This window comes from Chiloscyllium plagiosum, chromosome 32 (assembly GCF_004010195.1).
Source record: "Chiloscyllium plagiosum isolate BGI_BamShark_2017 chromosome 32, ASM401019v2, whole genome shotgun sequence".
Classification (NCBI taxonomy): Eukaryota; Metazoa; Chordata; class Chondrichthyes; order Orectolobiformes; family Hemiscylliidae; genus Chiloscyllium; species Chiloscyllium plagiosum.
Window position 1 is genome coordinate 18,340,934 of NC_057741.1, and position 14,656 is coordinate 18,355,589.

At 41.2% G+C, this 14,656-nt stretch overlaps 1 protein-coding gene across 2 annotated transcripts in view; it reads right to left on the bottom strand.

Annotated features, from left to right (window-relative positions):
• Nucleotides 1-14,656, bottom strand: part of rnf150a (ring finger protein 150a) — a 128,897-nt gene that overhangs the window by 60,844 nt on the left and 53,397 nt on the right. For both annotated transcript variants that reach the window (XM_043674141.1, XM_043674140.1), the window contains exon 2: nt 13,573-13,823. In XM_043674141.1, the coding sequence (XP_043530076.1) occupies nt 13,573-13,823 (251 nt within the window). The remainder of the gene's footprint in view (nt 1-13,572; nt 13,824-14,656) is intronic.

A 14,656-nucleotide genomic window follows, 5' to 3' on the forward strand; every position in this document is an offset into this window, starting at 1 on the left:
TATCCAAATGGCTAGTTCTCCCTGTATTCCATTAGATCTAACCTTGCTAATCAGTCTCCCATGGGAAACATTGTCGAACGCCTTACTGAAGTCCATACAGCTCACATCTACCGCTCTGCCCTCAATCTTCTTTGTTACTTCTTCAAAAGACTCAATCAAATTTGTGAGACATGATTTCCCACGCACAAAGCCATGTTGACTAACAGTAATCAGCCCTTGCCTTTCCAAATACATGTACATCCTGTCCCTCAGGATTCCCTCCAACAACTTGCCCACTGACGTCAGGCTCACTGGTCTATAGTTCCCTGGCTTGTCTTTACCGCCCTTCTTAAGCAGTGGCAACCTCCAGTCTTCCGGCACCTCACCTGTGATTAATGATGATACAAACATCTCAGCAAGAGGCCCAGCAATCACTTCTCTAGCTTCCCACAGAGTTCTCGAGTATACCTGATCAGGTCCTGGGGATTTATCCACCTTTAACCGTTTCAAGACATCCAGCACTTCCTCCCCTGTAATCTGGACATTTTGCAGTTGTGAAATTCACTGTTTGTTAATTTTCCCAGATGCACGCCTATGTCCAGTGACACATGAATTCAAAAACAGCAAAGGCAGTAACTGTGCAGGTTTTCTCTCTCTCTCTCCTGCACTGTCCTCATCATGTGCTTCATCTTCTTCTCCCTTTTAAAACTGCTGTTGTTTTGACGTTTTTTTCCAAAGCTACAATAAAATGCAACAGCACATAAAACAGTAATTGCTGCTCCTGGAATTCGGGGAAATCACCTCCAGCACCTAAAATACCTCAAAAAAAAGAGCAGCTCTTACAGCCAGAAATTTTTCCCAAGCTCCATCTTGGATTACCCAGAATCACTTGGTGTTCTAACTCTTTTGAAAAGCTTTATCAATCTTTCTATTATTGTATCTTTTGACCCCATTTCTAAAATTCTAAGTGCTGTGGGCCTTTAAAATATTTTATCTATCTATATGCATACTTTCAGGGAATGAAGTACCTGAATCTCAATCTGTCTTTATTCATCACATCTTTCAAGTGCATACTTGCATCATTTACCTTTGAAAACACACTATATAATTACAGATGTTGAAGTGCATGTGTTAACTACTCTCTTTTGAAGTTGTTCCACTGATTACTTCACAGTTTGTCAAATCTATCTACACATCACCACCAAATTTCAAACTTATATGTTTCCTCTAGCCAAGTACAATTTAAAAAAAGAATCATTCATAGGTGCTATCATTGCTGGCTAGGCCGGCATGTATTATCCATTCCCAAATTACCCTGGAGAAGGTGGCAAGCTGTCAACTCTATACACTGAACAGAACACCTACCTAGCACTGACAAACAGAACATACTTCCAAGCTTTCACCATACTGAACCCCTTTCCTTCCAGTATTTTGTCCGTATAACTGTTAGAGACCATTTTTAACACTGATGATACATTCAAAGTTTGTGTGAAGATTTGTAGCTCGGGTGCTCGTTGTTGTGGTTCTGTTCGCCGAGCTGGAAGTTTTTGTTGCAAACGTTTCGTCCCCTGGCTCGGCGACATCATCAGTGCTTGGGAGCCTCCTGCGAAGCGCTTCTTTGATGTTTCCTCCGGTGTTTATACTGATGATACATTTGACCCCAAGATGATTATCCAACCATTATGTGCTTCAGGACCACAACCACAAAACTCTACCTTTGTAACATCACCCTGCTTCATTCCTCCCTCAGCTTATCTTCTGCATATTTACTAATGATCATGTTACCTCTGAACAACAATTTAGCACATCTAGCTGTCTTCTCACTGTAAACTGGAGGTCATTCCAGGCTCTATAGCCCATGCTCTTATTTGCGCAAGATGGCTTCTGATCAAGCAATGCCTTAAATTTCAAAATTCTCATTCTAGTGTTGATATCTCTAATGACTCGGAGCCCTCCAAGACATCTGCACTAATATAGTTTTGGCATTTCAAATTTAAGTTTTGTCACCATTAACATCTATTTTTAGCTGGCGAGGGCCAATACTCCAAAATCTGCTTCACATACTTCACAGCCTCTCCACATCTCTCTCTTTTCAAGATGATCCTTAAAACCTACCTTTTGACAATGCTTTTTGACCACTTGTGTTAATATTGCTTTATGTAGATCAGTGTCCAATTTTGCTAAATTAGACTCCAATTACTTGACTTGGGGCATTTTATTTCATAAAATGTACAAGAACAAATTGTTATTGACTTCAGTATATAGACTTTCTATCCAGACTGCTGCATTTCCTCATACTTTACACCTAAATTTTACTAGCAAGATTCTTGAGATAGTGCTATCAAAAGCCATCATTTACTGTATTTACCTGTTCAATTAATCGTTTTTACAAAAGCATATTGGGGGGTTTGAGATAGTGACCTTGCTGTCAGTTTTCACAAATTGATTTTTTTTTAAAAAGAAGTACTACCCCATCTTATGGTTTGTGGTCTTTTGTATGCTGGTTATAATATTCAGCAGACTTGTCATGGGCAGCAAAAACTACTAACGCATGGAAACAGCCCCTTCAGATCAACTTGTCCACACTGATCAGACATCCCAATCTGACCTAGTCCCTTCTAAACCCTTTCTATCCACGCAGACGCAATTTAAATGCTCCAATTGTACCCGCAGTCCCACCCCTAGTTCCCACAACAAGTCTCCAATTTCTGGCTATCCAGGTGAGATACTTGCTAGGCTGCTGTGGGTTGGCTATAGAAGAGGATTCTTGCTTATTAGTGTGTTTATTAACTGCACTTCTTACCTCATTACTATTCAGCTTCCCACTTCGACACCTGCTGCGAGTAGCTCCATGCACAGAATTCTCAAGTTGGAAGTTAGAACGGGGTACCTGGTGACTTCAGCTTGCCACTTACTCCAAAGAACTTTCTGGTTGGATACCCAGCACAAGCCTTTCAGGGCAACTCCACCGTCACCGGTCACACACAGCCCACATCCACTGACATTGCCATCTAACAGGTACCACAGATACCAGGTACAACAGATGGGTTAACTCCAAGAAAGGCGAGAGGGGGAGGTAATGCAGGAATCTTCTGTGGCTATCCCAATTTCAAACAAATGTGCTGTTCTGGAAAATGTAAGGGGTGATGCAATCTCAGGGGAATGTAGCAAGTTTCTGGTATCGACTGGCTCTAATGCAATGACGGGTACGTTGGGTTCCAAGAGATCAGTTGTGTTAGGGGACTCTCTAGTCCGAGGTACAGGCAGACATTTCTGTACCAGCAGCGAAGAATCAGAATGGTGTGTTGCCTCCCTGGTGCCAGGATCAAAGATGTCTCAGAATAGGTGCAGAATGTTCTCTAGGGGGAAGAGGGACCAGCAGGTCATTCTACACATTGGAAACAAAGACACAGGAAGGGATAAGGCTGAGATTCTGAAGGGAGAATATAAAGAGTTAGGCAGGAATTTAAAAAGGAGATCCTAGAGAATAGTAATATCTGGATTACTCCCGGAGTTGTGAGCTAGTCAGGGTAGGAATAGGAGGATAGAGCAGATGAATGCATGGCTGAGGATTCACATTTTTGGATCACTGGAATCTATTCTGGGGTAGAAGTCACCTGTACAAGAATGACGGATTGCACCTATATTGGAAGGGGACTAATATACTGGCAGGAAGATTTGCTTGAGCTGCTCAAGTAGGGAGGTGGGACCCAGGGAGATAGTGAGGAAAGAGATCAATCTGAGACTGGTACAGTTGAGAAAAGAGGCAACTCAAACATTCAGGGCAGGTAGGGACAAAGCAGAGAACAAGGTAGGATTGATAAACTAAACTGCATTTATTTCAATACAAGAGGCCTAACAGGGAAGACAGATGAACTCAGGGTATGGTTAGGAACGTGGGACTGGGATATCATAGCAATTACAGAAACATGGCTCAGGGATGGTCAGGACTAGCAGCTTAATGTTTCATGATAATGCTACAGGAAGAACAGAAAGGGAGGCGAGAGAGCAGGGGGAGTGGCATTTTTGATAAGGCATAGCATTACAGCTGCACTGAAGGAGGATATTCCTGGAAATATATCCAGAGAAGTTTTTTGGGTTAAATTAACAAATAACAAAGGGATGATCATCTTATTGGAATTGTACTATGGGCCTCCTAATGGTCAGAGGGAAATTGAGAAACAAATTTGTAAGGTGATCTCAGTTATCTGTAAGAATAATAGGGTGGTTATGGTCGGGGATTTTAAGTTTCCAAACATAGATGGGGAATGCCACAGTGTTAAGGGTTTAGATGGAGATGAATTTGTTAAGTGTGTACAAGAAAATTTTCTGATTCAATATGTGGATGCACCTGCAAGAGAAGGTGCAAAACTTGACCTACTCTTGAGAAAGGCAGGGCAGGTGACTGAGATGTCAGTAGGAGAGCACTTTGGGGCCAGCGACCATAATTATATTAGTTTTAAAGTAGTGATGGAAAAGGATAGACGAGATCTAAAAGTTAAGTTCTAAATTGGAGGAAGGCTAATTTTGATGGTATTAGGCAAGAATTTTCAAAAGATGATTAAGGGTAGATGTTCGCATGTAAAGGCATGGCTGGAAAATGGGAAAACCTTCAGAAATGAGATCATGAGAGTCCAGAGACAGTATATTCCTGTTAGAGTGACAGGAAAGGCTGGTAGGGATAGAGAATGCTGGATGACTACAGAAATTGAGAGTTTGGTTAAGAGAAAGAAGGAAGCATGAGTCAGGTATAGACAAGATAGATCAAATGAATTCTTAGAAGAGTATAAAGGCAGTCGGAGTATACTTAACAGCAAAATCAGGAGGGCAAAAAAGGAGACATGTGATAGCTTTGGCAAATAGAGTTAAGGAGAATCCAAAGGGTTTTTACAAATACATTAAGGACAAAAGGGTAACTAGGGAGAGAATAGGGCCCCTCAAAGATCAGCAAGGTGACCTTTATGTAGAACCACAGCTAATGGGAGAGATACTAAAATGAGTATTTTGCATTAGTGTTTACTGTGGTGAAGGACATGGAAGATATCGAATGTAGGAAAATAGATAGTGACATCTTGAAAAATGTCCATTAAACAGAAGAGGAAGTGCTGGAAGTCTTGAAATGCATAGAAGTGGATAAGTCCCTAGGACCTGATCAGGTGTACCCTAGAACTCTGTGGGAAGCTAGGGATGTGATTGCTGGGCCTCTTACTACTGAGATATTTGTATCATCGATTGTCACAGGTAAGGTGCCAGAAGACTGGAGGTTGGCGAACGTGGTGCCACTGTTTGAGAAAGATGGTAAGGACAAGTAAGGGAACGAAAGACAAGTGAGCCTGATGTTGGTGGTGGGCAAGTTGTTGGAGGAAATTCGGAGGGTCAGGATGTACATGTATTTGGAAAGGCAAGGACTGAATAGGGATAGTCAGCATGGCTTTGTGCATGGGAAATCATGTCTCAGAAACTTGATGGTGTTTTTTGAAGAAGTAACAAAGAGGACTGATGAAGGCAGAGCGGTGGACATGATCTATACAGACTTCAGTAAGGTATTTGGTGCTGAGTCCACTACTTTTTGTCATTTATTTAAATGATTTGGATGTGAGGTCCTGGGGAGTGTTGCTGAACAAACAGACCTTGGAGTGCAGGTTCATGGCTCCTTGAAAGTGGAGTCGCAGGTAGATAGGATAGTGAAGGTGACGTTTGGCATGCTTTCCTTTATCGCGTGCAAGTCTGGTCTTCTTCCCATTGGAGGGGTGTTGTGAAACTTGAAAGGGTTCAGAAAAGATTGACAAGAATGTTGCCAGGGTTGGAGAATTTGAACTATAGGGAAATGTTGAATAGGATGGGGCTGTTTTCCCTGGAGCATTGGAGGCTGAAGGGTGCAGTTTATAAAATTATGAGGGGCATGAATAGGATAAATGGACAAAGTCTCTTCCCTGGGGTGGGGGGAGTTCAGAACTAGAGGGCATAGGTTTAGGGCGAGAGGGAAAAGATATAAAAGAGACCAAAGTGGCAACCTTTTCATGCAGCAGGTGGTACGTGTGTAGAATGAGCTGCCAGAGGAAGTGGTGGAGGCTAGTACGATTGCAACATTTAAAAGGCATCTGGATGGGTAGATGAATAAGGAGGGTTTGACGGGATATGGGCCAGGTGCTGGCAAGTGGAACTACATTGGGTTGGGATATCTGGTCGGCATGGACAAGTTGGACCGAAGGGTCTGTGGCCGTGTTGTACATCTCTGTGACTCTAAGCAAAAAGATGATATTCACAGTGTTACATAGTATAGTGTGCCATTTTATCAATACTGCTAGCAGAATATATTATAGTATGGTGAAGTGTCCTATTCTTACCTCTTACTCCCTAAACTGAAACAGTCAATTCAAATCTACCTCAAAGGCACAGCACAAGGTGCCTGGAAAGCAAAGGCATAATAGGTTGCAAATACTCTGACATTTAAAGATAATGAACAGATTTCTGGAAATATGCCCAAAATTGGTACTCTTATTGATCATTTCATTGATGGCTCACTTGTGCTCATGAGACAAACACTTAGCACCAAATGTCTGACAGTGTCCAATAACAAACTGTTCAGTTTGCCAGCTAATCAGCCCAGTTGATTCGCAAACTGTCAGAGTATGGGTTTTAAATATAGTGAAACAAGAAAAATCACTGCATGTCTCTTTCAAATTTTGCAATGCAAAGCAAGAGTCCATTGGCCAGTCAGTTTGACAGTGGCCCCTAATACCAACAGATTGACTTCAGTGGGTCAGATTGATGGGGCACAAAGAGATTGAGATTGAGATTTGGGTGGCATGGTGGGGCAGTGGCTAGCACTGCTGATTCAGTGTCACGGATTCAGGTTCAATTCCAGCCTCAGGTGACTGCCTATGTAGAGTTCACAATCTCCCGTAAAACCAGTATCTTGTTTTGGGCGGCACAGTGGCTTGCACTGGGTTCAATTCCAGCCTCAGGCAACTATCTGTGTGGAGTTTGCACATTCGCCCAGTGTCTGCATGGGTTTCCTTCAGGTGCTCCGGCTTCCTCCCACAATCCAAAGATTGTGGGTTAGGTGAATTGTTCATGCTAAATTACCCATTGTGTTCAGGGATGCTAGGTTAGTTACATTATTCGGGGGTAAATATAGGATAATAGGGTAGTGGAATTGGGTCTGGGTGGGTTACTATTTGGAGGGTCGGTGTTGACTTGTTGGGCCGAAGGGCCTGTTTCCACATTGGAGGGATTTTATTCTATTCTATGTACTGACTGCTCTTTAAAAACAGTATTCTGCAACGCAACAAAGGATTACTACTGCATAAATCTTGGTTGCGGGCATCTACATGTTGTAAACTACCAAAGTACCAACCATATTCAGATTTTGGTTGGAATACCACACAATGTTCAGAGATTTATTTATTTAGTGAGTGCAAATCTGTGAAGCCAAGCAACAGCTGCTTCGTTAACTGAGTTTAACATGTGTTATGAAGTTGAAGACATGTACTGGCCCTTTAAGAGAGAGAGAATGCTGTTCTGAACAGAGAGATTACCAGAGTGTACTGAGAAACTGAAAATATGTAACATTTGGCTATGAAATGGATACCTGAGTTTTGGTTGCTACTTTGACAACAATTCAAATTTAACTAGTTTAAATTATACCCAGGATACTAAAACCCAATCAAGTTTGAATTTATTGTTTTGCCAACATCAAACCAATGAGACGACCTGATGTTGGAGGGGTATAAGAATGCAGACAGTTTGAAAATTGGTCAGAAAGCAACTGCCGGAGAGCTATCTGCCAACCTAACCTCTTGCTCTCAAAGAAATCAGAAAACACTATCAAATGTACCTTTTCATGTGAACCATACCCATAGTAAAAAGAAAGATGACCCAGAGAGGACAGTAGCTGGAAGACTGAAGACACAGACAATGATGGCGACTGTATGGTTTTGAGATTAGAGTCATAGAGTCTGTTTCCGTGCTGTACATCTCTTCGGTCAAACTAGTCCATGCAGACCAGATATCCCAACCCAATCTAGTTCCACCTGCCAGTACCTTGCCCATATCCCTCCAAACCCTTCTTATTCGTAAACCCATCCAGATACTTTTTAAATGTTGCAATCGTACTAGCCTCCATCACTTCCTCTGGCAGCTCATTCCATACACATACCACCCCTTAAGGTCTCTTTTATATCTTTCCCCTCTCACCCTAAACCTATGCCCTCTAGTTCTGGACTCCCCGATCCCAGGGAAATGACTTTGTCTATTTATACTATCCATGCCCCTCATGTTGTTGTGGTTCTGTTTGCCGAGCTGGGAATTTGTGTTGCAGACGTTTCGTCCCCTGTCTAGGTAACATCCTCCATGCTTGGGAGCTTCCTGTGAAGCACTTCTGTGATGTTTCCTTCGGCATTTATAGTGATTTGTATCTGCCGCTTCAGGTTGTCAGTTCCAGCTCATGATTTTACCAACCTCTATAAGGTCACCCCTCAGCCTCCGATGCTCCTAGAAAACAGCCCAGCCTATTCAACCTCTCCCTATAGCTCAAATCCTCCAACACTGGCAACATACTTGTAAATCTTTTCTGAACACTTTCAAGTTTCACAACATCTTTCCGATAGGAAGGAGACCAGATTTGCACGCAATATTCCAAAAGTAGCCTAACCAATGTCCTGTACAGCCGCAACATGACCTCCCAACTCCTGTACTCAATACTCTGAGCAATAAAGGACAACATACCAAACGCCTTCTTCACTATCCTATCCACCTGCGGCTCCATTTTCAAGGAGCTATGAACCTGCACTCCAAGGTCTCTTTGTTCAGCAACACTCCCTAGGACCTTATCATTAAGTGTATAAGTCCTGCTACGATTTGCTTTCCCAAAATGTAGCACTTCACATTTATCTAAATTAAACTCCATCTGCCACTTCTCAGCGCATTGGCCCATCTGATCAAGATCTCATTGTAATCCAAGGTAACCTTCTTCGCTGTCCACTACACCTCCAATTTTGGTGTCATCTGCAAACTTACTAACTATACGTCTTATGCTCACATCCAAATCATTTATTTAAATGACAAAAAGTAGTGGACCCAGCACCGATCCTTGTGGCACTCCACTGATCACAGGCCTCCAGTCGGAAAACAACCCTCCTCCACCTCGCTCTGTCTTCTAACTTTGAGCCAGTTCTGTATCCAAACGGATAGTTCTCCCTGTATTCCAAGAGATCTAACCTTTGTTAACCAGTTTCCCAGGGGGAACACCTTACTAGAAATTACTAAAGTCCGTGTGGATCACACCCACCGCTCTGCCCTCATCATTCCTCTTTGTTACTTCTTCAAAGAAAATGCAATCAAGTTTGTGAGACATGATTTCCCACTCACTAAGCCACGCTGACTATCCTTAATCAGTCCTTGCCTTTCAAAATACATGTATATCCTGTCCCTGAAGTTTCCCTCTAACAACTTGCCCACTACTGACGTCAGGCTCACTGGTCTATCGTTCCCTGGTCTGTCCTTACCACCTTTCTTAAACAGTGGCACCATGTTAGCCAACCTTCAGTCTTCCGGCACCACACCTGTGAATATCGATGGTACAAATATCTCAGTCGGAGGCCCAGCAATCACTTCCCTAGCTTCCCACAGAGTTCTAGGGTACACCTGATCAGGTCCTGGGGATTTATCCACTTTTATGCATTTCAAGACATCCAGCACTTCCTCCTCTGTAATACAGACATTTTTCAATATACCACCATCTATTTTCCTACATTCTACACCTTTCATGTCCTTTTCAACAGTAAGCACTGATGCAAATACTCATTTAGTATCTACCCCACAAACGCCGCCTTGCTGATCTTTGAGGGGCCCTACTGTCTCCCTAGTTACCCTTTTGTCCTTAATATATTTGTAAAAACCCTTTAGATTCTCTTCAACTATTTACCAAAGCTATTTCATGTCCCCTTTTTGCACTCCTGATTTCCCTATTAAATATACTTCTACTGTTTTTATACTCTAAGGATTCATTCGATCTACTGCCCATACCTGACATATGCTTCCCTCTTTTTCTTAACCAAACCCTCAATTTCTTTAGTCATCCAGCATTCCCTACACCTAACGGCCTTTCCTTCTCCCCCAAACAGAAGTATACTGCCTCTGGACTCTCGTTATCTCATTTCTGAAGGCTTCCCATTTTCCAGCCGTCCCTTTACCTGCAAACATCTGCCCCTAATCAGCTTTTGAAAGTTTTGCCTAACACTGACAAAATTGGCCTTTCTCCAATTTAAAACCTCAACTTTTAGATCCAGTCTATCCTTTTCCATCACTATTTTAAAACTATTAGAATTATGGTCGCTGACCCCAAAGTGTTAAGTTAATATAATTTTATTAAGTGTCTTATTGGAACAGCATATTTTTATAATGAGTTGGAAACCGATAACAAGCAGTTAAGAGAAAGGAGGGATTAGATTCGAGAATACCTTTTGTTTAAAGTTCACTTTTAGAGTTGGAAAATAAAATGATATTATTTTCTTTAAATAGTGCAATTTAGAGTTCTCTGTCATGCATATTTTAACAGATTACAAAGAGAGGCAAGCTTTTTCTGGGTTTAATTAGTTTAATTTACAGAGGGATTTGCCGCTGTGTCATCACAGGTGATTGGGCTGCACTTATTCTGTACAGTGAACAGACCTCAGTCATGTCCAGCATTGTGTTTCTCTTTAAATGCATGAGGGGTTTATTCTGAGGTACAAGCAGTGAGATTGACAACAAGTGTTCTGGCTTACCCTGAACCTGTTCAGCAAATACCACAAATATGGAGCTAACACGTTCATGTTGTCTGATGCCATAGTACAGAATGGTGTAGATACTAATGTGGCTAGATCAGCAACAAAAACAGAAACTGCAGGAAAAACTCAGTAGGTTCGGGAGCAATTTTGGAGAATAAGCTGAATTAATGCTTCAGGTCAAATGACCCTTCTTCAGGACAGCAAGGGCAACAAGGAGTGATTGGGCAACATCAGATCAACCTACTGGGCTACCTCAAACAACCAAAGCAGTCACGACCAGGCAACACAGATCTAAGATGATCCACATATGAAGAACTCAGGAGTACTGACAACTTAGACAGATCTCGTGCAGGATGAAACAATTACCAAAAGAGTCAGTGGAAGGTATTCAACTGTGAGCAGGGCAAGCTTCCTGGGACCTAGCAGGATCACCAACTAACTTGACGAACCAAGTGAGATGGGAAAGATTTTTTTGTTAAACAAGTGAGCCACACAGCTCATAAAAGACAGACAGACAGATGGAGGGATGATGTGTCACATTTGGATTTTTTGACCATTCTATTTGATTATTCCACATATCATTATCAATACCCCCAAATTTAAGTTATCATTGTTATGGACCAGATAACACGCTCCACGCTTCCCCACCCCCACCTCTGCACCCCCTCTCCAACACAGAGGCACAAAGTAATGTATGGAGATAGCCTAGACTCAAATTTTTATATTTATTTAAAGGCTAGAGGAAGATTCAGTGTTCCAGATGTGATTCGATTGATCCACCACTAAGCTTTAATCAAAACACAATTTAATCTTACATCAGTTAAATATTAAGACAATAATTGTCATAACTTTTGAAATAACTCTACTGAAATGGTAATGTATTATTTAACAAGGAGCACCAACTGTTCCAATATAGGCAGCACCCCACAAATACCCCTTTTGACAAAAATACAACTCAGGAAAACAGGTATGGTTCTCATGTGCTGTCTCTCTCCAATCCAGAAACAAACAATTGATCCCTTTTGATGTTTAAGAAGAGGCCTCGCTATCTAAGACTTCATTCCAGCAGCCAGGAACTCAAACTTTAGCTCAGCAGCCAACAGAAACCTTCTCACTAATTGAAAGCAAAATTAAAAGCATAACTAAAAGCCTTCTTGGGTGTGCATAAGCCCTAATTCTGTCCACTAATATTTTGTCTGCCTCATTTAAAAACAAGGTCAAGAAGAACTCAAAAGCTGTTTACCAATGCCTGTCTGATGGAGACATTCTTGCACCACTGTGACAATACCCCTCTGCAAGAGAAATAGCACAGAACACATATCTTAAAAAGGTACAGTCACATCCATGAAGTGATAATAAAATGTTGCATAGTCCTATGGCTATGGTGTGATAACGCAAGCCATCATTGCCAGTCACAAAATATTCTGTAATGTAACACTACACAACATTGAGCATTGTAGCAACATAATCACTTAATTTGCAAGCATAATAGGTAATGCAGAAAACCATGACCCCTCTTACAATAGGTGTTCTTAATGCATTTTGAATTCGTTTACAGCAAAGAAGCTAACAAAATTTAGAAAAAAAGCAAGAAACTTATTATCATTTAACCAAAGTATGAGATCATGAGCAAAGTTTACTGATTTTAATTTCTGGAGTGATCTACACATCTATTTATATAATACACAAGATGTCTGTTTATAACCAACATTCCCCATGGTGATTTGAAAAACAAGTTCCCCAGTAACGTGCACAAATAATCATCTTAAATATGTATATATCTGGTTATAGCTGAAAATGTGTTGCTGGAAAAGCGCAGCAGGTCAGGCAGCATCCAGAGAACAGGAGAATCGACGTTTCGGGCATAAGCCCTTCTTCAGGAATGAGGAAAGTTTGTCCAGCAGGCTAAGATAAAAGGTAGGGAGGAGGGACTTGGGGGAGGGGCGTCGGAAATGTGATAGGTGGAAAGAGGTCAAGGTGAGGGTGATAGGTCAGACTGGGGTGGGGGCGGAGAGGTCAGAAAGAAGATTGAAATCTTTGTAGAGGGAGGAAGAGAGCTTCTTCAAGGAAGGCAGTTTATAGTTAAACATGAAAGCCTGTATTGTAGGAAACTTAACCTGTTAAAGAGGGAGCTTTGGTATTGTATCAAAGAAAAAGATTTAATTCTTTGAAATTTTAATCTGTAGGATTTTTCAGGGGATTTTCCGGAACAAATTTTATATTTTAAAAATCCATAGTCTATTTCTACAAGCTTCTACAATATTTCTTTGTTGAAAAGAAGTCTATTTGTCAATTGTATCTATCGCTTCTTTCACCTCAATAATGACAATAATAGCTTCAACCTCCCAGACCCTATGCATGGTCTGTAACGTTTTCCCTAAATGTCAAATTACCTAACTCCCCTCTTAATTCCCTCTTAAAATCCACCTCTTCAACCAAACTTTTGACTCATCTCACAGAAAACCTCATCTGGTTTACAAAATCATACAGAAGGCAACGTGCTGGATCTTTTGAACTGCTATCTAATTTGACCTATTCCTGTGCTCTTTTCCCTGCACAGCATTTTTATTCTTCATGAATGCTTATCAATATCTTTCAATATCAATTGAATTCAATATCAATATCACGACCCTTTCAGGAAATGCATTCCTGATAACATCTCTGATAAAGGCACTATACAAACACAAGTTGTTTCTACTATTGTCACCAAAGGACAAATGACAGCAAATGCTAATGTCAGTGTTTTTTTAAAAATATGTAAGTTTGTAAAAATGAGAGAATCAGCAAACTGTAGGCAAAAATCTTATTAAAATGGTCTTACCTGGTTCCGGTCACGAGCATTTGCATATCTGAACCTCTGGATATAGTAGAAAACTAACCAGGCCAGCGAAATGATCATTAACACAATGAACGAGATTGAGACAAATACAACTGAGGTACGGCTGACATATTTTTGTAAATTACGTGTTCCAATTGTTATGTACATCATTATGGTGATGTTTCTTTCAATTAGGCTCATTATCTCACGACCTTTCAGCTCAGGAATCATTATGGCTACAATGTCTCCTGCACCTGAAAAACAGAAAATGAGAATGAATGACTATAACTGAACTGTGAAAGCAGCTTACAGAATTGCTTTTCTTCTTTATAGGTCACATAATGAGTAGTCATTTCAGTCTGGATGACAACCTATTATCATTTTAATTTTCAAAATTACTACAATGCCTGTATAATACTAGCAAGTGAGAACATGCACCAATTCACTTGTTAAATTGGTCAGTATATTACACTCCATCATTTGTTGGGGGGAGATTCCTTGGGGACATCGAGCGATTACGGGAGGTCTGGGAGAGACTGTCAGGGTAGAGACCACTCCAGAAACCTGGGAGGACATTTGGTGAGAATATGAGGAAGATTTCAATATGTAATAGGACCCATGCGATGCAGTTAAAGATTTATCATAGGGCTCATCTGGCCCCAGATTGTCTTGCAAAATTTAAGCAGGGTGCGTCTTCAATGTGCCTCAAATGCAAAATAAATACGGGTACCCTCACTCATTGTTTGTGGTCCTGCCACAGGCTCCGTATGTAGTGGAGCGCTGCGCCAGGAGTAATACAGGGGGTCTTAGTGACCGAAGTCAAGGTGGACCCAGTTTCTTTTCTCCTGTGTTTGCCGAATTTATCTCCTTTAGATAAAAATGGGAAAAAGCTTTTTAGCATCCATACTTTTTGTGCGAGGAAGAACATTCTGATGTGCTGGGTGTCTGAGGACTCCCAGGGTCTGTCGGGATGGCATAAGTTAATTATAGAACACATTCCTTTGGACTTTCTTACAAATATGGTGCAGCAGAAAATGGACAATTTTTATAAGACATGGCAGCCCTTTTTGAATTATTTGGAAGCAGA